Source organism: Anopheles merus, chromosome X (assembly GCF_017562075.2).
Source record: "Anopheles merus strain MAF chromosome X, AmerM5.1, whole genome shotgun sequence".
Classification (NCBI taxonomy): Eukaryota; Metazoa; Arthropoda; class Insecta; order Diptera; family Culicidae; genus Anopheles; species Anopheles merus.
Genome location: NC_054081.1, coordinates 13,643,973 through 13,669,788, shown reverse-complemented (window position 1 = coordinate 13,669,788; position 25,816 = coordinate 13,643,973). Strand labels below are relative to the sequence as shown.

Genomic DNA, 25,816 nt, shown 5'->3' with positions numbered 1-25,816 from the left:
AGCAGCGATCTTTAGCGTGCCAAAATGAGCTGCTTAAGTAATTCTGGGATGAGATTATTGATGGCGTTAGACTTTGACAATTTGACAAGATCCATCTCGTACCGATGTCATGCATATAAAGTTCCACCAAGTTCGGTACGCTTTCTTAACAAGCCTTCAAGTTCCACCATGAACCCTACACATAGTGTTAATCAGCCGCAAAGTTCCAAAGAGTACCATGTGCCTGTTAATAAGCTCCATAGTTCCGCAAAGTACCGTCTATCTTTTAATCAGCCACAAAGTACGATATCGGAACGATTTTTCGTTAAACAGCCCTAAATCAGCTATAAAGTACGAGTTGGCTATTGGGGATCTTGCCTTATTACACGTACGAGAGGTATTTTTAAGTCAAAGCCTAAATTTGACAGATGAATGCCGATAAAGAAATGATAGTATATTCCTCTGTCTAACAAGGCCTTTAATTACCCACAAAGTTCGACATCGGAACGATTTTTCGTTAAACAGCCCCAAATCAGCTATGGAGTTCGAGCTGGCTATTTGGGCAGATGAACGGCGCTCAACTGTAATTAAAAGGATAAAGCAGTTTCCATTTCAATAAAAAAAAACTGCATTAGTTTATTCAATTTTCATCAGATAATTGCATCGATATTTCAAATATTATAATATTAAAATAGAGCAGCGCACTTAAAAAAAATCAAACATCACCAACAACTGTTCAAAACATGAATCAAGAAAATGGCCGCGCCCGGAACTGTCAGCTGGTGCCCGGCTGGCCCAACCTGCTGGTCCTGGCGGCGCTGTCATCCAGCTGTCACTTTGCTCGTTAGAACGGGGCGGGGAGGGGGAATGCCTTCGTGGAAAGTTTTCACTGGCTTACTCGCCGTCCCGTTCATTCGTACGTTTCGGCTTCCGGAGGTTAGACGCGTGCGTGTCTCCTCTTCGCGGTGTCTCCCGCAGCGGCAACTGTGGTGCTGGTGCTGGCCATATTATTGTGCCCCTTTCTTATTTCTTAGTGGAAAACACGGCTTCCATCGTCCGTGAAGTATGTGAAGTAGCAGCCCCGACACTGACACACACACACATATACGGATCGCGGAGCGAAACAGCTGCTGTATTTTGCTTTCATCTGCCCGGTTTTTGGTGCACCGGTGGGCGTCGGGGAGGGAGAAGAAGAACCGCGAAGGAAAACAAGTAAACGGAGTGAGTTCTGTGCCGTTCTGTTGTGTTTTGGGTTTTTTTTTGTTGCTTGCGTGTGTGCGTGTGTGGGCAAGTAGGTGGAGTCGTGTGACGCGTTCCGGCTTCCAGGGGTGTTCTTCCTGCTGCCCCAGCCGGTACCGATTCCTGCCGTGGTTCGAGTTTTCCGAAAACAGCACCAGCCTCGTAGGGCTTCCCACCTCGAAGGCCGGGCTGCCATCGTCCCCGCATTCTGTGTCTGTCCACTGCACACCACCCCGCATCGAGCCATTTTCCATCAATCAACCGCCAACACACAACACGTACACAGCTATACAGCGAGCACCACGCACACACGCACAGCCGGGCCCACACAGGGCTGGTTGCATTTCCACCGGGCCCAGGCAGGGCCTTCCCCCACATCCACCCGGGTGCTTCGCTGCATGACTAAACTGGCTTCGGCGAGAGAACGGTACGGCTGCAAGTGTGTGTGTGTGTACTGGAACCGATAGTGGAACGGGAAACCGGCCGATTCGTCCCGGTAAGAAGGTAAGCGAAGCAATTGCCGTGCCAAGTAACACATATGATCATAAAAGTAATGCCCTATTTTCCCGAAATCCGCCCGCCATCAACCCACCCCGCTCTTTACACCCGTTTTTGTGCTCTCCATGACAGGGTTTGCTGTATGCGTGTATGTGTGTATATATATGCTTGTGTATGTACGTTCCCCCTATTCCCCCGGGATTGGGGTAGCGTTTGATTGTCTGACTTTTCATTCATTTCAGTTTTCATCTTTTTAAAACCACCACACACACATATGTCCAGCGTATCGCACCATTGCTAAAGAGACAACCGGGGAGGGGGAAAAGCGGTTGGAAGAAGTAGCAGTGCAAACGAGAGATGCATTATCTCCCATTCCGTTCCCCACACCCGACTCTCCGGGGGGGGTGGGGGGGTGTTGGAGGGGACGGGTGGTAGGTGGAGGTGGTGGTTGAAGAAACCCTTTTCGAGTGGCGCCCCTTCTTCGGCTGCATAGAGACCTGAGTCACGGCGGCGAAGAGAGTGGAGAACGGCAACAAAGCCCTTCAAAGAAAGACGGTCGATTTCCTTCGACGGCGGGCCCGGCGGGTAATGTTCTGGAGCCGTCGATGGTGCATGTGTGTGTGTGTGTGTGGTTCCCGCAAATTGAAGTGGGACACTAGTGGCTCTATCTTCATCCACACTAGTGATGGGAACAATTAAGTTTTCTGAAATCAGTTCTTAGGTCCGGGATCTGTTTCCGACATTAATTCGGGAATTGGCTCCGGAATTGAAATCGGTTCCGGAATCGAAATCGGCTCTGGAATCTGAATTGGCTCCTAAATCGGAGTTGTTTTCGCCATATTCATCAAGAAAAGGCGTTTGGCGTCTAATGCAGCTACATATTGATAGCCGCAAAGAATCAACATTTACTTGTAAACGATCCAATCTCATGGAGATTCCCGGACTGATGTCGCTTCTGAAACTTCTTATTTCAATTAAAGAACTGATGCTCATTTCAGAGTTAATTCCAATTCTGGAGTCAATTCTGATTCTGTTACCGGAGCAAAATGCGATTCCCAGGTCGATTCTGAATCCGGAGCCGATTCCGATTCTGCAATCGATTCCGGAGCCAACTCCGGAATCGTAATCGCCTCCAGTGTCATCTCCGGAATCAACTCCGGAATCAGAATCGATTCCAACATCAGAATAGGCTCTGAAATTGGCTCCAGAATTGATTCCGAACACGGAATCGGAATCATCTAGGTCCGATTCCATGCTCCCACCACTACATCCCACACCCAAGTCCTCATACACACACACACACCAACTCCCGGTAATCGGAAAGTCAAGTGGCAAAGTGGTACGGTACGATCGCTTCCCAAACCCCCTCCCCACCCACTGCGCCGCTGGTGGGCAGCAGGGGGTGAAAGGAGTAGGAAACAGCCGACTGGGGTTGACACTTCTGCGGACTGGCCACCATCACATCATCATCATCATCATCACCACGTTCGTCATAAAGATTGTACCGTGTGCGCTTCCTTATCGTGGAATCGCGAAATACTACCGAACGGTCGGTCGGCGGGAAAGGAAGGGTGGGACGGTTGATAAGAACAAACGGACTCAAGGAGGGGCCCTTACACACCTGCCCGCCTTGATAGATAAGCGCAAAAAGAGAGCGACTCAGAGCGACGAAGGCGAAGAACTGGAGAACCGGGAAGAAGCAACCCGCGATGGTCTTGCGATGGGGAGTTTTTACGACCACAAATTATTGCTGTTCAAAGCAAATTGTTACATTTCAACCCAACTTGTCTGGTACATTGTCGGGGGTTTTAGCAGTTTCGCGAGACGTTTTTTATGTTCAGTTGTTTCCACATAAATAGGCATACGGGGCGCATGAAATCTAGACATCCGCCAATCGTTACATTGAACGAGAGAAAGACGAATGCTCCCTGAGCTCATTGTCACAAAAACCACAATAACTGTTGTGAAATATTGTTAGCAAAAAAACAGGGAGGCCCTTTCTGACCAACGATCGATGATGATCGATAGTTTGCGATGAACTTGATGAACAAAAATGAACTTCAGTTATATGCATAACACGACCCAGGAAACTAAAATGTTATGAAATGGATAAAAAATTAACCAAAATGAACAATAATGATTCAGAAATGAACAAAAACGAATTTCAACGGTCCCCCAGTGGCAAATTTTGGCTAAAAATGAACCAAAACCTGTTCATCGGTGAACCATTGCACAGAATGAACTATCGGTCGTTATCGATCGGTCATTGGCCCTTTGAGGTCCAGAATGACCAAAATCAGGTTAAGACGGTCATAAAACACGGGTAGTAATTTCTCTATTACACCTGAGACATTGATATACATTGCATACTTTGAAAATATACAAAAATACAGGTGTCCCCGAGATACGACTGTATTTGGGACCGAAAAAATGTCCCAAAGCAAGGCGTAAGTCGAAAAAGTCGTATGTCGAATATCTATGAATACTAAGTTTATAATCGAATTTGAAGAGTTGGAATTTATGATATCGTGTATTTTATTCAAAATAATGTTCGATAATGTAATAATTATATTTTAAAAGCCGTACACAATATAGATATTCAAGATAGGGTAATTGTGGAATCTTTGGAAATGTGTGTATAACGATTATCAGCCCAGAAATTCAAAAAATACATCAATTTCTTGTCACTGACATCTTTTAACTGTCAAAATCAAAATCGTCGTATCTGCGAATCGTCGTAACTCGAGGAGGTCGTAACTCGGGGGACGCCTGTAGTCTGGTGTATGACTATCCACAAAGATAATACTGGAGAATGCAAAGAAAAGCAAAGAAGTTTGGAAACTGAGGAAACAATTGATCGCTCATACAAAGAAATAATCTTTAAATTGGTGATTCAAATCCTTAAAAAGGACCCCCTAAGGACCCCTAGGACTTGCTCAGTAAATACGAAAAGAACACGAAGGTACACTGAACTGAACCCTTTGTACTTGTACTAGAAATGGCACGAAAGGCAAACAAATTTGATCTCAAATAGATTGGTAGTCAGTGCTGCATAATGACATGAGCATTACGTGACCATAAACATATTTCGTAGCTTTTTTTTTTTTTTTTGAATGAAAGTGCGGCATGCGAGTGCTTGAGACCAACGCGATACCCTGACTGACAAACTGAGCTGTCTGCAAGCATAATCATGACTTTTTCTCGCTGTGAACAGTGCTGCCAAATGCCACCGTTTCAGTGACCAACACTCATGACTGAAACGAAGCTCAAATCGGCTCACGTACCCAACTGAAACGATCAGGGGTGAGAACAGTGGGTGCGACCAACATATGCTTGGTGACATTTTTTATAACACTCAAATCTTAGTCACTCACTAGATCATGACGTGTTCTCCCTTGATAATCAGTGGCGCATACTTGGCGATTATTCTTAAACAACAAAATGAGTGTGCTGTCTCGCTCTGTGTGCTTTGATGGTCTGTTGGGTAGAATGATCAAGCATTTGAGCAAAAAAGAATGCTCATTTTTTGTCTTGGAACCACTCGCACGCTTCGCATATCTCCCATGACTATCGTGATGATCACCGACAGAAAATGTCGCGACCAATTGAATGAGCAAGAGTTGGTTGCACAAATTGTCACCAAGCATGTGATGATCGCACGAACTGTTTGAGTCTCGCCATTGATCATCACAGTAGAGCTCGTGACGCTGACACGATTTTGTTTCATTCGGAATTAGTCATGACTATGTCACTATGTGACATTTTGAAGAACTGAGCACAATAAAAAAGTCATAACAAAGTGACTGACCAAGCATTGATCGCAACGAAACATGTATTGATCACACCAATCGTTTTGAGTATCACCTCTGGTCATCACAGTTGAGTCCGTGACGCTGACATATATTTTGTTTCAGTCAGAATTATGACATTGACAGTGACCAATGAGTAGTATTCACAACGTGTTGGTGAGGTTGAATTTTAGAACATCGAAAGTAAAAAAACTTTCAAAAAATATCGTATAATTCAACAGGGGGGTCGTTATACACGCTAAAATACGGTACCTCTATTCTAATAGCTTTTAAAAGCGGCTTTTAGGTATCTATAGAACATGTAATGGAGTTTGATGCATGAAATTGTCTTTGTGCTTTATTCGATTCCATAATTTTGATTCAAGCCAGTCGTTCTCGATTTTATTTGGCTTTTTATCTGTAGTAAAAGTTTACACTTTTCTCTGCTATAAAGAAAATAAAGATTTAAAGACATAAAGGCGATATTTTCAACACGAAAATAAAAGGGATAGTTCGATGGAATTAGATATGAATAGATAAAAATTCTTATTTTTTGGCTTACTGTTCAATTCTTTGAGCATATTTTCGTACCTCCGAGTGTTCTGGATATTTGGGCGCCTGCTGCGTTATCGTGTTCCTGTCTTGATTGATTTTACCCACCAGACTTCTTACATGATAAGCATATTTAAGAAAAAAGCAATCGATTCAATTTGCTCGACTAGACGCGAATCCAGCAAAACAATAGAATCAGGCCTAATATCGGATACAGTTGTAAACAAAATTGGTTTACTTTGCTATTTCAGTACACCGTTGTCATTTGCAAATCAACCCTTTTGATGATACTTACCCAACATACACACTCATCTATATTATCAAAACTGTCTGCTTGTTTTTTTTTTTTTAATTTTCTACACAAAAAGCAGCTTTATTTATTTGTTTGTTTGTTTTCTTTCTTTCTTTTGTTTGTATGTTAGTTAAACTCGCTAAAAAAAGTCTCGTTTTGAGGTCGGGGGAATTGGAGGGGTCGGTTTTTTTTTTCAGCCGACCTGTATGTTATTATTTAATTTGTTCAAAATTAAACCCATCAAGCCGAAATAACGTTCGCTTGCAGTGCAAAATATTATTATTATTTGTTAAATTCCCTGTACAGTACGGGGTGCCGAAGTGAAGACGGCTGGGACCCACCGCTTCGCCCAACCGCGTTGCCCAACGTGTTACATTAACAAAATGAAGAAAAAAAAAAAAAACAACAAAAACGCACCATCAAATGATTACTTCCTATCTCTCGCACAGTTCGGCGGCGTTGCGCTATCGACAGCCCAAGGCCCAAGGCAACAATCGGGAAAAATCGAAACACTTTGGGCCGCGCGCTTTCTTTCGGTCACCGTCCGTGCCATCGTTTCCGCCCCATCGACTGAACGCGCTCGGGTGCCGAATTGGCCGCCAAAAAAAAAAAAAAAAAAAAAAGAAGCAAAAACCTGCTCCATGTGCCCATTTCCCTCCTGAAAATTCGGTAGAGTTGGGGAAGGTGGGGGATGAAAACGGCAAGAAAACCTAGCGGTGTTTTTTGTACCGCGCACGACTGTATGGCGCATAGGCCGGTTCAGTACTTTCTTTTCTATCTTTTTTTTTTTGTTATTATTTTACCCAGTTTTTTGCTTTTTGCTTTTAGGGAAGCCCGTTTTAAACGGGGCTCTCCATATACCGGCCGGACGAGGAGTTGAAGAATGCTGGGGCTCCTCCCCGGGATGATGATGATCGCCCCATAACGCTCTCTTCCCCATTCCAGTGTGGCTGGGTGGCAGAATGCGAAAGTGGGGGGGGGGGGGGGGTGCAGAAATTGAAACGACTAGCGGAGCAGCATTTTTCGGTCGCTTCCGGTTCCTTTTCAGCCCGGGTGGTGGTCAGCCTTTGTTGATAACGCAGGGGGCAGGCCGCCAATAGGCTCGCGGCTGCGAACATGTGATCAAGATACAGTTGGCGGTGCTGGTAGCATATCTTGCCTGTCAATTTTTCTTTCACACATCACCAACGAAACCAAATAACGGCAAACCACCATCCCGCAAGAAGGGCGGAAGGTACAAGGCACACAATTTCAAAGAAACGAGATTCCTGTAACATGATTGTAACCCTTTATCTTTTGCCGATCGACGTCATGCGCCTAGTCTGCGCCGGAAGAAAGGGCAGAGCGCGAGAGAAAGAGAAAGAAGCAAGCAGCGATAGCAGGAAACCACGTACACACCAGGTCGGGCGCGGACACACAGCCATTGCCTACACTAATTGTTCACCACGGCAACTGGAGGGCCTGCCGGCTCCACTAGCTTGCCTAGGTTGTGTTCACGTGGGAGTTTCGGCTTTGTTTTGTGCGGCTGCCCCGAACAACATGCGAAACCAGGTGCAGCGCAATCATAAAACAACAGGGCTGCGGGAAGGAATGAGCGGGAACCGGGGGCGATATTGTGGTTTCAAACACCAGAGTGAAGGAAGGAGGGCGGGGTAAGAACGACTCAGTGAAACCTTTTTTTTACATAAAATGGGGCAATCATGAGCTCTCTGGAGAGCAACAAAAGAGAAAAAAAGCACACACACACACATACACAACCCCCAAATGTACTTACATGGGTGTCTTGTCCGCGTGCGTGTGTGTGTGTCTCGGGCCCATACAAATGCACATCCAAATCCGGTACGCGCACTCCTCCGGGCCTGCCAATTGTTTATTATCCTATATTGTGCCCTCCTAACCGGTGTGTGTGTGTGTGTGTGGGTATGTTGTTTTTTTCTTTCTTTTTTTTTCGCTCCTCGCACACTCGCATTCAATTTGCCTCGCTCCCCACAATGGCTGTGCTTGGCCGCTCGCGCGCGCTCCAGCAAACCCATCCAACCGTGTCGGGGTCGGGTGGCATAAACGCGATGCAATAACAGCAAGCCGACGGTTGCAACGGCCGGACGACGCGGTGGTCGATGAGCGATTGAGAGCGGGGGCAGCGTGGGAAGGAAGGTGGGAAGCATTCGTGCGTCCCTCGCCTCGGAGGGATGATGTTGCCGCTGCTGGTTGCGACTGAACTTTACGCCATTATACCTTACGCCCCGAAATGGCAGTGGTGAGCAACTACCCGCCAGCACGTGGGAGCACACGCGCAAGAATTGACCATTAGAAAGAAAAAAAACTAGTTTGAAGCTAGACCGAATTGTTTTGGCGGCTGCTAAATCAAATTAACCTACCAAACCTATCCTACTTATACCTAAGCTTCCAATTATGGGGGCTTTTACGTTATCAACCAGCTGTTTGGTATGGAGTTTGACAGTTCGCGACTGAAATCATATCATCACTCCATACAAAACCAAACGCAAAACTACCCTCAGTATTTCAGCCTGAAAAATATTAGTTTATATTTGTACTTTTTTAACGTCATTATGTTACAAGCATGTTTCCAATATTAGGGTCGCCTTGAGTCAGGATAATCATTTGGTTTCGTCAATTGGCGTGTGCATGATGCGCAATTATGCAATTTAGTAAATTTGAATAATCCGCAAAGCTTGAATTTTGAAGTTCTAAAAGTTCCGTGTCGGACCGGTGGTACAGTCGAATCGTATAGACTAGTGATGGAATAAAAACTTTTGCTGGGAATCGATTCCGATTAGCTCCGATTATTTGTGGATTCGATTCCGGGTAGTAGTGCTTGAATGAGATTCCTAAATTGGTTCCGATTCCGTAGCTGATTTCTATTCGGGAGCCGATTCAAATTCCGGAACCGATTCTAATTCGGGAGCCGGGTCAAATTCCGGAACTGATTCCGATTCCGGAACAAATTCCGATTCCGGAACCAATTCCGATTTCGGATCCAATTCTGATTCCAGGACCTAGTCCGATTTGAAAGCTGATTCTGAATCCGGAGAGAATTATAATTCCGAACCCAATTCCGATTTTGGAGCCGATTCCGAATACGGAGCCAATTCTGATACCGGAACTTATTCCGATTTCGGAGCCTGAACTCCGGAGTCGATTTTGATTTCGGATCTATTTCGATTCCGGAGCTGATTCTGATTCCAGAACCTGTTCCAATTCCGGAGCCAATTCTGATTACGGAGCCGATTCCTACTCCGGAATTAATTCGGATTCCGATTCTGATTCCGGGATCTAGTCCGATTCCGGAGCTGATTCTGATTCCAATACCGGAGCCGATTCCTATTCCGGAACCAAATCGGATTCCGGAGCCAATTCCTATTCCGGAACCAAATCGAATTCCGGAGCCAATTCTGATACCGGAACCTATTCCGATTTCGGAGCCTGAATACCGGAGTCGATTCTGATTCCGGGATCTAGTCCGATTCCAGAACCGATTCCAATTCCGGAGCCGATTCCGGGGTCGATTCCGGAGCCGATTCTGATTCCAGAGCCGATTCCCGAACCTATTCTGATTTCAGTACTGGAATAGAAATCATTTCCGGAGACGAAATCCAAATCGGGTAGTTCTGATTCCGAGCTCCCATCACTAGTATGGATCTAGCCCTTCATTACAGTCAGCCACTAAATTAGTTAAATTAATCTGATTGCAACTGCAGATTATAATATAGTACCTTGACATTTTTTAATTCAACCAATAAAGAATTTATTTGCATTTCACATTGAATGTGTCAGTACAACGTGTTAAAAGAGCTGTAAAGTTTAAAATCACGTAATAACGCGTATAGCGTGTATCAGGGAATATCTGTAGGTTTAAGTTATTTACTGACGTAATATATGTTTTGGCGAGGTAAAGGCCGGTCTCATAGTACAGTCGTCAACTCGTACGACTTAACAACATGCCCGTTATGGGTTCAAGCCCCAAATGGACCGTGCCGCCATACGTAGGACTGACTATCCTGCTATGGAGGGGGATCAATAAGTCACTGAAAGCCAAACCCACAAGTAGTGTGGTACAGGCAGGCCTTGAACGGCAACGGTTGTTGAGCCAAAAGAAGAAGAAGAAGAATATATGTTTTAAACTAAGTGATTTAAAGGTTTTTTGTGTTTAGTTTTTTTAGAATTATTTAATATCTAAATAGCTTTAAATCCCATTTAAAACCCAAGCTCGAAATCACGCCGTGTGTAACTACTTTTTTATTATTATCATTTGATCTTTTCCATCCTGGGTCTTAAAGCAACAAGTAAGCCAAGATAAACCAAGAAGATCATCAGCCAAACTTTACCAAACTCTTAAAACCTGTCAGAAATACACATTTATGAAGATTCTTCAACTACCCAAACTTGAATATTTATATCGTGTGAACGACTTTTGGAATAAAATTAATACATTGTCGAACACTTGACTTTGATTAGACTTGCTTTGACACATTGTTTTGGTCCCAAATACAGTCGTATCTCGGGATCTTCTTCTTCTTCTTCTTTGGCACTACAACCGCTGTCGCTCAAGACCTGCCTGTACTCACTTAGTGAAGTGAGCTTGGCTTTCAGTGACTTATTGATCCCCCCACAGCAGGATAGTCAGTCCTACGTATGGGGGCACGGTCTATTTGAGGCTTGAACCCATGACGGGCATGTTGTACGTCGTACGAGTTGACGACTGTACCACCAGACCGGCCCAAACTCGGGATCACCTATATTTTCATAATATCATACTAATTTGTTGATTCCAAGTTGTATTTCGAAAGATATTTTTTAGTTTTTTCCGCCTTTATAATCCTAGTGATGGACGATCAATAGCAATTACGTAAGAACGGCAGCACGTAGAGTATTTTCTATTTCGTATTATTTTGAATAAAAGTTAAAAAAAAAACGAAAGCTGGTTTAGTGTCCGCGGTCACTAACGGGTTCCAAATGACTCACCTCAAACAGTTGAGTCTATCTACCCAAAAACGCGTATGACGTATACGGAATAGAGACGAATTGTATTTTTCAAAATCGAACAAAAAATTGTTGAAATTATTTGCGAAACAAATTACCTGTTATTTACCATCACAATTTGCCACCTGATTGCGCCACAACGTTGCGACCACTGGCGACAGAGCTACTGCTTCACTGGTTCTCGCCGTTTGACAGTGTTGCATTGCAGTTGTATCCATATTGTAACACCTTCCCGACAGCACCGGTAATGGTAATGATGATGACGATGATGATGATGATGATGGCGATGATTCACCGCCCATTTGTTTGCGGTCCACAGCATCATGCTCCGCTGAAAAGATCCCTCCCGAGCGTGGCCCGGCCAGAACAGCGCGCTATTACTTTGCGCTTGCATGCGCAATAGGAAAATGGGTTAGTTTACGGCATTCAATTTATAGAATTAAGCTCACTCACTCACACGATCTGAGCTGACACGTTTCCCCGAAGATCATTATGAGTCATGTGTGTGTGTGTGGCTGGAGAAATGTAAGGGGTTATATGCAGAGGGCTAATTGTGCAAAACCGGTCGAAGAGAGTCGCTGTTCCGTTCCGGGCTACGATGTTTTTTGTGGTGCGGCTTGTGGCATTATGCCCTAATCAGGTTAGACTTACCATGGCTCCTCTTCCTCCACCATGCCTTACGGTCTCTAACTCTCTCTCTCTCTCTCTCTATGGTGCCCTCTTCCCTGCTTATTCACTGTAACCTTTGGATGCTTCTAGAAATGCTTGATCGATGAAGGAGCAATTTTCGGAGCATAAAGCAAAGTCTTTATGTTTCTTTTTCCCCCCTAACTTCAGTGCCTTATCATCAATCCTAACCATCTTCATCACTCATTCAGCGAGGGGAGAGAAATTTTCTCTTTATATTTTCGACATATTTTTTTCAATATTTTTGTTGTTGTCTTTTGGCCCCCTTCTCTTTCTATTAAATTGCATATTGTGTGTGTGTATGTGTTGGTGCGCCGCGTGTGATAATAGATCGAGCGCGCGATCCCTCGCCCAGTCCAGCGCGATGCAAGCGCGAGCGACCAAACGCGCATGAATATTTGCCCCATTCACAGGTGTGCAAGGGTTGCACACCCCCCTTATTTGTGGCAGTGTGGAGCACAATCTACAGGCTCGTTGGGTGCGATGTTATAGGGGAGGGGAGTTGTACGGTTTGAAAGAGAAAATGAGGAAAGAAGCGTAACCAATATCGGAAAAGTATGCTCATTTCCCTTAAAAGCGAATGCTTCCGTGTATATATGTGTGTGTGAGCTTAAAGTTTGTTTGTGGTAAGCTTTTTTGTTGTTGTGGTTTTGGGGGGGGGGGGGGGAGTGTGGTGGAGGCGGGCTGTTGGCTTTTTTTTGTGTAAACGTGTTTTCACTTCCGCAAAACCCGCAACAAAGCAAGCAAACGACCTCTCTGGTGCGACCGCGGGGGATGATTGGGGGTATCGCTTGTGGAAAGGGTAGAGGGCCGGGGGGTGGGGGCATGTGGGGAAACTGTATGTTCCAGTTTTCCGCCACCGTTTGAATCAAGTTTTAATTTCAAATGTGTGATTTCTCTTTTTTCCTCCCTGTCCGCCGTGTACCGGGCCGTCGTCGTCGTCGTCGTCGTCCTCATCCGCATGTGTAGTGCCCACCGCCCCCCAAAAGCGACCGGGGAGATAGTAGCTACAGTTCAACAGTGACTAAACAGGCAGCTGCCCAACTGGTCCGCCCAACAAGCGTGCAGTTGCAAGTAAGTAGTGTGTGACCTTTACTGCGAGCCTTGCTTGCAGTTGCTGGCTGCGTACAGCAACAGAAAATCACAAACATTCCGATTGGAAATTGAAAAGCGATGGTCATCTCGTGTATTTAAAGCTGAATTAGTAATTATAAAATTATTTGAAAAAAATGAATAATAGAGAGCTTTCCATCATAATAGAAATAGATTATTTGGTAAATGAAATGAGCAAACACATAAATCGAACAAACAAATGTAAAAATCAACAAGTGATACTACAGATACAGAGTTTTCCAAGGAATATTCGAATATGAACATCATTACAGGTTTTTTCGAATTCACTTTCGATTGTAAATATTGTTATTAACCGCGTGCGAGATGTTTTTTCACATGGATCTTACATTTCATTTCCGTTATTATAATTTTTAATTTCCTCAACATGATTTTCAACACGTCTCAAGCTGGATTGAGTTTGACAGTGGTTTGTGATGTGTGGAAAATCATGTGTAAAAACTGAAATTTCATTTCCGAGCAAATACACCATTTGATAGGTGTTGAAAAACATCTTGGAGGCGGACATCTACGAAAGAGACTGAGCAACAGTATTAGTCAAACTGGTAAAAATAACAAGAAAAAAATACACTCACTCACGGAAAATAAAACTATCACTCCGAGGAAAAAAATAAACACACCAAAACGGGAAAATATGTCAAAAAATAAAACATTTAATCGTAAATAAAACATTCGGTAAAAGACCAATAATAAAAACCAAAAGAAACATATTCCAAAAAAATAGTTTAAAAGAAATATAAATAGAAATAAAATTAAAATATAAAAACAGAGTTGCGATAAGAGCGTTGAAAAATACATAAAACCATGACAGGAGAAAAAAAGAAAAGAAAAGTTTTTACTCTAGTCTCCGTTCTATTTCTATATAGACTCCGTTCTATTCCAAAAATGACAGTCATAGCTCTGTTTGTGGAATAACCTGCCACAGGAGCATACAATCGGTCAACTAAACATTAGAAGAAGAAGAGGCGGTGAACAAATATATGCACATTCGAAAGTGACTTACAAAACCCGGTAAAGTTTCAGTTCATACACATGATTTTCAACACCCCACAAAGAACTGTAACACTCAATCCAGCTTGAGACGTGCGGTGAAAATCATGCAGAAGAAATTAAAAATTATCATGATGTAAATTAAATATCCGATTTATATTGATTAACATCTTGCACGCGGTGGATAACATAGCGTGTACATTCGAAACTGACTTGGAAACCACTGTAAGCCGAGTAACAGTAAGGAAACGAGAAAAGAGTAACATTTCAAATTATATATAAAACATAAAATGCATAAATTAGAATGTTTTTGAAGTAGTTTTAACATTTGTAAGCCCAAAAAAAAGAAAAAAGGCAAAAGTAGCGTAATACGTAATTTTCTAAAATGGTTCGGTTGCCTTTTCCAGAAATGCTGGACTCACAGCTGGTGTGGGCCCGCGACATACAGGATGGCTACATACAGGGGCGCATCACCGAGATCGGTGCGTCCGAGTACGACGTGCAGCCGGTCGACAGCAAGCTGCCGAAGCGAAGCTGCATCCCGGAGGACATCTTTCCTTCGTGCGAGCGGCCCTCGGACAACGATGACAACTGCGAGCTGATGTTTCTGAACGAGGCCACACTGCTGGACAACATCCGGAACCGCTACTACAAGGACAAGATCTATGTAAGTGTGCTGCGCTGTTGATTACTTCTTACTTGCAACAGAGATTAATATTGTTTTTTTCTTCTCGTTCAACTTCTGCACAGACCTATGTGGCGAACATTCTGATCGCGGTCAATCCGTACAAGGAAATACCGGACCTGTACTCGACGGCCACGCTGAAGCGTTACAGCGGCAAATCGATCGGCGAACTGCCGCCACACGTGTACGCAATCGGTAAGGGCGTGCGTCTTTCGCTGTTCACATTGGCCTATCCATACCCACGCTTCGTTTGTTTCGTTTCGTTTCTTTTTTTCGGTTATACCCAGCCGACAAAGCGATTCGCGATATGCGCGTGCTGAAGATGTCGCAGTCGATCATCGTGTCCGGCGAGTCGGGCGCGGGCAAGACCGAAAGCACCAAGTATCTGCTCAAGTTCCTGTGCGATTCGGTCGCGGCGGCCGGCCCGATCGAGCAGAAGATACTGGACGCGAACCCGATCCTGGAGGCGTTCGGCAACGCGAAGACGACGCGCAACAACAACAGCTCGCGGTTCGGCAAGTTCATCGAGGTGCACTACGACAAGCGGTGCCAGGTGGTGGGCGGCCACATCTCCCACTACCTGCTGGAGAAGAGCCGCATCTGCACGCAGAGCCCGGACGAGCGGAACTACCACGTGTTCTATCTGCTGTGTGCCGGCGCCCCGCCGGCCCTGCGCGAGCGGCTCGCCCTCACCAAGCCGGACGACTACCGGTATCTGTGCGGGTGCACGCAGTACTTTACGCACCCGCACACCGAGTCGCGCATACCGGCCGGGCACAAGTCGCGCGTGCACGCGGCCAAGGGCCCGCTGAAGGACCCGATCCTGGACGACTACGAGGACTTCCGGCAGCTGGACGAGGCGCTGGGCCGGCTCGGGCTGAGCGAGGCGGAGCGGACGCAGATCTACTCGCTGGTGGCGGCCGTCCTGCACCTCGGCAACATCCGGTTCGAGGAAAACCCGGAAGACTCGAACGGGGGCTGCCGCATCACGCAGGAATCGCAACCGTCGCTGAACGTGACCGCCCGGCTGATCGGGGTCGACCCGTCCGAGCTGCGGCAGGCGCTGATGTCGCGCGTGATGAAGAGCAAGGGCGGCGGCATCAAGGGCACGGTCATCATGGTGATGCTGAAGGTGTACGAGGCGAACAATGCGCGGGACGCGCTCGCGAAAGCGCTCTACTCGAAGCTGTTCGACCACATCGTGTCGCTGATCAACCAGAACATCCCGTTCCAGGCGTCCAGCTACTACATCGGCGTGCTCGATATTGCCGGCTTCGGTACGGCCTGAACCCGCCTGTCCGTGTTTTCGTTTTCTTTGCAGCTTAAATGATTTTCCCGGGTTTTTTCTTTCTCTTTCCTTCCAACAGAGTATTTCACGGTCAACTCGTTCGAGCAGTTCTGCATCAACTACTGTAACGAGAAGCTGCAGAAGTTCTTCGACGACAACATTCTGGCGGCCGAACAGGTGCTGTACGCACGCGAAGGTCTCAACGTGCCGGAAATTAAGTACACCGACAATCAGGACATCATAGGTACGTACTGGGGACGATGGTTGAGGGCGCGATGATTGTCATGAATATGATTTGACTAATGTAAATTAAATTGTTACTACCTCTCTAAATATTCCACATTACTCGGGCAAATGAGGATATCCAATAATTTATCTCGGAACATTGCGAATACAGTAGAACCACACATAACGTGTATACGTTCCAATGATTCACTCGTTATGTGGGAGGCTATTTGCCATATAATTTGTATGAAAAGTAAACGTATGGGTCCACCCACGCAAATCTGCTGATATCAAGGGCATACAAGAAACTGAAAAAAATGAACAATTGTGTCTAGGAAGAGCTTGTTGCACATTTAGACATTTCCGCTAGATTTATTGTCACCACAATTGTAAATGTCTGTGTAAATATGAAGCGAATTCATTAGCATAATACTCGTCAATATACCACACACTTCTCCACCTGGCAATAGAAGTGCAGTGTTTTCGGAGTCAATCTAGAATGTCAACAATAGTTTTCATTGCTTGCGAGATATTTTTCAACAGCTGTCAAATGTTATATTTGCATCACAATAATAGTTCAGTTCCTGTACATGATTTTCAACACGTCTCAAGCTAGATTGAGTTTGAATAATGAATAATTGGGTGTTTCTAACACACTGATGTGCAAAAAGGTTATACGTGCAAAAAAATATTCAACCCCATGTCCTCGGCGTGGAGCAGTGTGTTCGAGAAATGTGCCGCAGATTCAGAATTGCATCCGATGCATTCAGGTATCACCAACGTTTTCAAGCATCATACCGCAGTCTTGGCATTGGCTAAGACAGATTCGGGAAGGGGTCCCGCGGTCTTGAGATAAAGTGTGAAACCCTGTAAAATTGAATGCAGAACAACGGTTTAATTTCGCACATCGCTTTTCCACTTTTCCAGAGCTGATTGAATCTAAGTCGAACGGCATCTTTACGCTGCTGGACGAAGAGTCGAAGCTGCCGAGACCGTCGTACGCACACTTTACGAACGAGGTACACTCGGCCTGGAACGGGCACTACCGCCTCTCGTTCCCGAGAGCGTCCCGGCTGAAGGCGCACCGTTCGCTGCGCGACGATGAAGGATTTCTGGTGCGCCACTTTGCCGGTGCCGTGTGCTACAATACGGTAAGGATTGTGATATTTTTTAATACCACTCTTGTCTGCTCCTTTCTCTGATGGCTACAACACCATTTATAATTCGCTTATTTTTACTACCTACCATCTTCAGAATCAGTTCATCGAAAAGAACAACGATGCGCTGCACGCGTCCCTCGAGGGGCTGGTGCAGGAGTCGGAAAACGCGCTGCTCAACGCACTGTTCAGCGGGGGCGGCGCCGGCAAGTCGCCCATGAACGTGGGCAAGCTGTCGTTCATCTCGGTCGGGTCGAAGTTCCGGTCGCAGCTGGGCGAGCTGCTGGAGAAGCTGCGCAACAACGGCACCAACTTCATCCGCTGTATCAAGCCGAACAGCCGCATGATCGACCACGAGTTCGAGGGCAGCCTGGCGCTGGCCCAGCTGAAGTACTCCGGCACCAACTCGGTGCTGGAGCTGATGGAGTACGGCTACCCGTCCCGCGTGCCGTTCAACGAGCTGTACAACATGTACAAGAGCTACCTGCCGCCAGAGCTGGCCCGGCTGGCGCCGCGCACCTTCTGCGAGGCGATGCTGATGTCGCTCAAGCTCAACTCGAACGAGTTCAAGTTCGGCATCACGAAGGTGTTCTTCCGCCCCGGCAAGTTCGTCGAGTTCGATCGCATCATGCGCTCGGACCCGGAGAACCTGCAGGCGATCGTGGCGAAGGTGAAGAAGTGGCTGATCCGCTCCCGCTGGATCAAGTCGGCGTTCGCAGCGATCTGCGTCATCAAACGTAGGCAGCCTTCCATCCCATCAGCATATGATTTGTTTATTATTTTTTTCTATCTCTAATTTTTGCTCTTACTTTTGTGCTTTTATTTTCCTACCGGTTCATTCACCGCGTACGTACGAACCCTAACACTTAACACATTGCGTTTTTTGTTTGCCCCCATTTCCCCACCACTGTGCAGTGAAAAATCGCATCATCTTCCGGAACAAATCGGTCGTGCTGCTGCAGAAAACGATCCGCGGCTACCTGGTGCGCAAGAAGCACCAGCCCCGCTACCGGGGCATCGCCAAGATCAAGGCGGTCGAGGACAACCTGCGCAAGATGCACGCGATCGCCGAGCAGCTGAAGGCGGACCGGGACAAGATGCAGGCCAACATACGAGACGTGCAGGCGTCGCTGACCGCCGCCGTCGCGAAGATACGGGCGAACCCGTCGATCGGGGCGGCCGCCATCGACCAGCAGTACGCGGACATTATGCGCAGCATCGACACCAACATGAAGCTGATCAATGCCCGCCTGCAGGAGCAGCGCAATGCCGAGGAGCAGGAGCGGCTGAACAAGATCAAGCTCGCGCTCGAGGCAGAGCGCCGTGCGAAGGAGGAGGAAGAGCGGCGCCTCAGAGAGGAGGAAGAAAACAGGAAACGGTAAGCGAAATATAGCACCAGGCCACTGCTTTTGGCATGTGGTTTATAGGGTTTGCCGAGTCAACTTCCAATGTATGCAGCATTTTTCATTCCTTGCGAAATGTTTTTCAACAGTTGTCAAATGTTTTTCGTCATTAGTATTTGCATTGTTATAAGTATTGTTGTTATAGGGTTTTCCAAGTCACTTTCGAATGGGCCGAATTCACCGCCTCCAAGATATTTTTCAACAGCTTTCAAATGGTGTTTTTGCTTCATAATGAAGTTTCAGTTTCTACACATGATTTTCAACACATCACAAAGTCAAACTCAATCCAGCATGAGATGCGTTGAAAATCATGCTGAGGAAATTAAAAATTATAATGATGAAAAAGACCTATAAGACTGATGTGGAATAACATCTTGCACGCGATGAATAACAACGGTTACATTCGAAACTGACTTGGAATTCCTGTAAATTGTTATTAGTATTTGTATCACGCTTATGTTTCAGTTCTTCCACGTGATTTTCAACACGTCTAAAGCTGTATTGGGTTTGACAGTTCTTTATGATGTGTTGAAAATCATGTGTAAGAAATTAAACTTTATTGTGATTCGAATACAATGCATGACAGCTGTTGAAAATCAGATGTTCCAATTCGAATCTGGCTTGGAAACCCTGTTGATTCTTATACTAAGAATGTTTAACGATTCTTAGTATAAATGTGGAAAAATATTTAATATTTTTGTTTTCATTCCACTTTCGCCGCACAGCAAAACGGAGATCGAGGCCCGCCGCAAGGAAGAGGAAGCGAAGCGCCTCCGCCAGGAGGGTGAGGACCGGAAGGCCGCCCTCGCACTGCAGGTACTGTCATCCGCCCTCGCGTTCAATATGGCGGCCAAAGAGCTCCGGTCGCTGCTCGACCAGGAGGAGCGCGCCCGGCAACTGACCGGCACGAACCGCACCGAACCACCACCGTACGCTAATCGGCACTCTGTTCTACCACCTACTCAGGCACAGCTGGAAAAGGAAGCGCAGGAGGACATACAGTACCGGCAGCAGCTGGAGCAGGAGCGTCGCGACCACGAGCTGGCCCTCCGTCTGGCGCAGGAATCGAACGGGCAGGTCGAGGACAGCCCGCCCGCACTGAGAAAGTATGCAAACCGCGATCGCCGCCGCCGCCGCCACACCGCCACGCTGGGTTGGAACCGTGTCCATCCTCCGTGTGTGCGTGTTTGCGCGTGCGTGTGTGTGTCTGTGTGTCTTTAGCGCTAAAGCACTAACCATTTTGGTGTGGGTGGGGTGGACCATCTTGCGCATCAATCGGTTGTTCGTTTAGTTCGTTCTAACATTTGCTTCGCTCTAACAACGGCTGCTTCGGCGTGTACTTGCGTGTTGTCCCCTGGGTCGTATTGCTTCCGCTAGTTCTGCTTTTTGTACATTTTATTGGTGTGGGGTAGCTAACGTTGCGGTATTTCGGGTCTGTTGGTTGGGTAAATGTGTGTTCCATTTGTATGTAACGTAGGTTCCTTTCACGGCGTATCATTCGGTAGCAGATTTTGGAGAGTTTGGTGTCCACCTTTCCCTGGATAACTTGTATCTAGCGTTTGCGTAGCTCTAGGAAGAACTCTAAATTGCCTGCTCCGCTATCTCTGCCTCCCTTCTCTTCACTAACCACTGTGTAATTACCACCGTACCTTTGTCGCTCTTAACTCAATCACTATTCGTTACAATAACACACCATCTCACAATCCCCGTCAGACCTCTTTGCATCTGCAATCGTTTACCGGATAGTATTTGGGAGTATACAGAGCCGCTCCACTATTCTAACCAACGTTTCGTGTCCTCTAAGGCGTCATCCATCAATTACGTAACGCAAAAATTGCAAATTTTCAACCCCCTCCCCCTCTGGTGTAACAAACTGTAACGTTGGAGAAACCCACCTTCCCCCTAATTACGTAACTGCTGGACCCCACCTCCCTCCAATAGCTTAGTTTATTGAACAAAATATTGTGTAAACTTTTTTTCTGGTATATTCTCAATTTTTTAAATGAAGCAAAAACAAATTGCATTTTATTTTATATAGAGTAAAGTTGTCCCATGCAGCAATCAAATTCAAAAGTATTCTGATAATCGGATCCTCAGCACGGTTTGCATTGTTCTTGCCTCACAATCATAAGAAGCGTTTATCATCCAGCCATCTTCCTGGTACTCCATCAATATGTCCATCTTTCCAGAAATGTTTCTTTGGCTTTAGATGTGACTTTAAATGTTTCTTTGTTGTAGATGTTAGATTAGATCATCAAATTAATTATTCTATTTCACATAACATGTTACGCATGTCTTTTAAACTACGAACAAAAGCGGTAATATTTGTAAGATAATCTGCTTCATTTTCGATGTATTTATAAAATTACGACTAATGATAAACTCTGACCAAAAAACGACTGACTGCAACAACTCCTTCTCCAATTTGTTTGAAACGATTTGGGTTTGTAAGGAGTTGGATTGGTATAACATCTGTTTACAGCGTTACAGATGATTTTTGTGCCATTTGTTTCCAATCGCGTGTCGTCACTTGCGAATCGCATGCTACTATCATCAAATGCCTGCCTGAACAATCAAGTGGCACGCACACTGTGCGTCGTCACAGTAACGGAATACAACGTTACTGCGACGACCTTGTGTTAAGTTTTTCCGTCCAAATGAAGGACTGTTCGGCAACGTAGTACATATAAAGTAGCGAGATCTCTTTTAGACCGGCATAACCGCGAAGGTTGTGAAGTCGCCCAGAAGAATCATCGTTTATTCTTCTTCTTTTTGGCTCAACAACTGTTGTCGATCAAGGCTTGCCTCTGTACTACTTATGGGGTTGGCTTTCAATGATTTTTGGATTAACTCCCCCCTCCTCCCCCATAGCAGGATAGTCAGTCCTACGTATGGCGGCACGGTCTATTTTGGGCTTGAACCCATGACGGGCATGTTGTTAAGTCGTACGAGTTGACGACTATCCCAAGAGACCAGCTCAATCCTCGTTTATTACTCATTTGTTATTCGAAACAAAATCATACATTTTATTTTGCGTTACGTAACAACAGTTAAACCCCCCCCCCTCCTCCCCCATGTAACAAATCGTAACGTTTGACGACACCTCCCCTACCCAAGCCTACCAACGTTACATAATTGATGGATGACGCCTAACGACTGCATACTGTTTCTAACTCCACTACTCGGCGCCGCTCCTGCCATCTGGGTCGTATTGTATGCTACTAGCTGTACGCAATAGTTTAACAACAGACACACGCACACACACCGACACCTACACATTTCTAGCTCTTCGCACCGACCCCGCCCGTTAAAAAAAAAACACAATCACCAGCATTTCTATTTTAACTACGTTTTGTTTCAATGCGTTTGTTTCAACTCCCATTTTCTCCAGCGGTACGCCAGAGGTCACGCCATTGGGCAACGCAAACCGATTGATAAGGTACATTTGTAAAATACTACATTACACACACACACATTATCTCTCTCTCTCTCTCTTTATCTCACCAAAACACACACACTCATACATGTGCACCTTTCGTTCCCGTTTTCCTCTGTCCCGTGTTTTCCTTCCTGTCCATCTTCTTTTTTTCCTCTGTTTGTTTTTTGTGCAGAAATATTTTTCATACTGTTTTTGTACCATTTAAGTTCGATTGTTTATCTATTTTTTGTAATTTTTCTTTACTGTTGTGTTATTTTTTCCACTTTGTTTTACTTATTAAGGTTTTACAATGTACGATATGGTTTTGTTTTGATTTTATTGAAATTTAATTGTGTACATTCAATTGGAGAAAACATAAAACGCTTTGTGTCTCCTATTTCATTTGGAGATGTTTTGCTGCACAGTTGTACGAAATTAATATTTTTAAGTGCAGGAGCGCTCAAGTCTTTTCCGCTCCCTTTGCAAATGTGTCTCCTGTACAAAAACAAGACTGTACATACAAAAAAAAATGTTAAAAAGCGAGTGTTTTTTGTTTGATAAGTTGATTTTTTGTTTTTCTTTTCATTCCTTTTCATACAGCTCCTATTTTGAAAATGAATTATATAAGATATTTTTTACGTCCATACCCTAATCTAATTCATTCATCTTTTTAAATCCATCTCCTTTCATCTTTCTCGCTCTCTCACTATCTCTTGTTTTCTCTGTCACTCCCAAAACTCTACGGCATCTCTTTTTTTTTGCCTAATTTATTGCAAATTCTAAAAAGGGTGCCGTATGGTTTGTGACATCTCTCGGCAACAAAGTAGTGAACAATTGTCGCTAATATTTTTCTTTTTCACTCCCCTCTCTATTCCATGCCAATGATTTTACGCCAGATCCGAAGCGATCCGTGCACAACAGCAGCTGGTTGAGAAGCAGAAGCACGACCTGTCTAAGTGGAAGTACTCGGAGCTGCGGGACGCGATCAACACCAGCTGCGACATCGAGCTGCTCGAGGCGTGCCGCCACGAGTTCCACCGCCGGCTGAAGGTGTACCACGCCTGGAAGGCAAAGAACCGCAAGCGCACGACGATGGACGAGAACGAGCGGGCACCGCGCAGCGTCATGGAGGCCGGTAAGTGGATTGAGAAGCTGTGAGAAGCTCTTCCCCCAGCAAACCACTAACGGAGGGGTTGTTTGTTGTCTTCTTCTAGCGGCCCGCTCGCCGCCGAGACTAACGCCGAAGCAGGAAATCGTGCCGACGGGCAGCGTGCATCGCTACTTCCGCATACCGTTCGTGCGGCCGAGCAATGGTGGCGGCCCGGCCGAGATCGGCACGGCGGCGGCCAACGCGGACGACAGCAAGCGCAGCTGGTGGTTCGCCCACTTCGACGGCCAGTACGTGGCCCGCCAGATGGAGCTGCACACGGACAAGCCGCCGATACTGCTGGTGGCCGGCAAGGACGACATGCAGATGTGCGAGCTCAGCCTGGAGGAGACGGCGCTGACGCGGAAGCGCGGGGCCGAAATCCTGGAGCACGAGTTTAACCGCGAGTGGGAGCAGCACGGCGGCAAACCGTACAATCGACTGAGCGCTAGGAAGTAGCCGACGGGCGGGCGTTCGAGGGACTGGCCCTGGTGGGCGATTCCGGTTCCCCTGCTCCCCAGGGCGCCGCCAACCCCATCTTGCGAAGTTCCGCTTTTTTTGTGTTTTAGCTAAATTTAAGTCAACCCCTCCCCAGTTGGCGTTTGCAGAAAACAAAAAGTTGCTGCACGGGCACACGGGCTGACTAATAATATGATAATCCGCCGACCCGGTCGCAGACCCGTTGCGCCTAGGTTGACTTCTAAATATTCTTAATCAGTATCCTTTATTCCTTTATTCCATTCCGCCAGCATTCACTAACTTTTACTACGAAAGAATGGAGTATTATTAATATTATAATTACTATTACACTGCAGCTACTTGGCGCGCTGCCTGGGCAGAATATCAGTTTTCCCCCCCCAAACCAATCTGTGTAAATGACGTGCAACATTCTGGTCCTTAGAGCGTTTAAAAACAAAACGTATTTCCCCGGGCCCCTGCATATATTTATACGCATATTATACATAAATATGTTATTGCCTGTATGCAATTTTGTCTCATTCCAAGGTCCTAACAACGCCAAACCAAATGGTGCTACTGGATAGAAGAAGAAAAATTCCAATCCGTTTCCCTCCAGGGAAAAAGTGTGTGTGTGTGTGTGTGTTACAAGGAGAAGAAAAGTACCTTAGTAGCGTTTTCCACGCCAAACCCGTTGAAGCGCGGCACACTTTTTGCGAATCATCAATTTGATATCATTTCGAAAGTTGCGCAATAAACGCTCCAGTGCCAGCGTGCATATTAACTACTTGTGTGTATGTGTGTGGAATAGCTTTAGGTGCTCTTCTTCACCCATCGCCCGGTTCAATCCCCGGGTAGGTGCGTGCGAAGTGTGTGTGTGTGTGTGTTGGTTTTGGTGCCTTTTTTTAAAAAAATCAGTAAACGATGATTATAACAACCATACAGTTAGCTAACGTTACTATTGGCATATGAGAATGCAGGGATGAGATTAAACAGTATATTTGCACGCACCCCTGTAGCACACTATCAAGACACCAGGCAATACCAAACGGACAGTCCCAAACACGTGGGTAGGGTGCAATGTGGTGTTGTTTTTTTTTTGTCTGGACCGAAAGCGCGCATTAACTTTGGCGTTTTGTGAGGATAATCAAAACAGAAGACAAGGAACTGCAGTAGGGCAAAGGGAGAGTAGAAACAAATTCGTTAATGCAAGAGAATTGAAATGAAGCAACTAAGAGAAACAAACAACAACAACTACAAAAAAGAACTATAACCAATAACGTCAAACGTTTCCATCGAGACTGGTTTTTACTACTACTGCTGTTGCTGCCAGGCGCTGATGAACCCTTTATTATATTATTATTCTATACATATATTTACTTGGCGAAGGGAGGAGATGATGCAGATGCGAACCAGAATTTAATAGGAGAATTTATTTTGAATGCCTATATTTAACACGGGAGAGGCAAAACGCAAAACGGCCGTGCGAAAGGCGCTTGCCGACAAAGTCTAAAATACGGAACTCTAAAAACAAATAAACGAACCAACACTAAACAATACGGATTTAGAGCGCGAGAAGGAGTGTGCGAAAGTGATTTCCAAACCTCCCGGCGGTGGGGGTTTTATTCGTTTTTGTTTTTTTTTTTTTTGGTTTTGTGTGTGGTGTGAATGTGTGTGCAGTTTTATGTTAGTTAAAGAAGCATTGTGAAACGGTTTTTTTAGTTCTTGTGCATTTGAGTGAAGCTAAAGGGAAGTCTTATTTATTTTAATGGTCTGTTTGTGTTCTAAAACGGTTTTACACTAATCTATTTCAACATGTAATTCAGAACCATAATAAAGCCGACGAACAGTGGCATCGAAGAGCTCTCAAATAAGAATAA

The 25,816-nt window shown here is 45.5% G+C and overlaps 1 protein-coding gene across 2 annotated transcripts; it reads left to right on the top strand.

Annotated features, from left to right (window-relative positions):
* Positions 1 to 831: 831 nt before the first annotated feature.
* On the top strand, positions 832 to 25,816 carry LOC121587921 (myosin heavy chain 95F). Of its 2 annotated transcripts, XM_041905271.1 has the most exons (14): positions 833 to 1,722; positions 13,006 to 13,110; positions 14,565 to 14,824; positions 14,908 to 15,037; positions 15,130 to 16,119; positions 16,210 to 16,374; positions 17,283 to 17,506; positions 17,610 to 18,249; positions 18,428 to 18,890; positions 19,641 to 19,731; positions 19,882 to 20,021; positions 22,307 to 22,354; positions 23,230 to 23,468; positions 23,548 to 25,816. In XM_041905271.1, exons 3-14 carry the CDS (start codon positions 14,567 to 14,569, stop codon positions 23,937 to 23,939), a joined length of 3,780 nt encoding a protein of 1,259 aa, XP_041761205.1. In that variant the 5' UTR covers positions 833 to 1,722; positions 13,006 to 13,110; positions 14,565 to 14,566; the 3' UTR covers positions 23,940 to 25,816. The 2 variants fall into 2 exon arrangements, with proteins under 2 accessions (XP_041761214.1, XP_041761205.1); XM_041905280.1 differs by lacking the exon at positions 22,307 to 22,354 and having other exon boundaries at positions 832 to 1,722.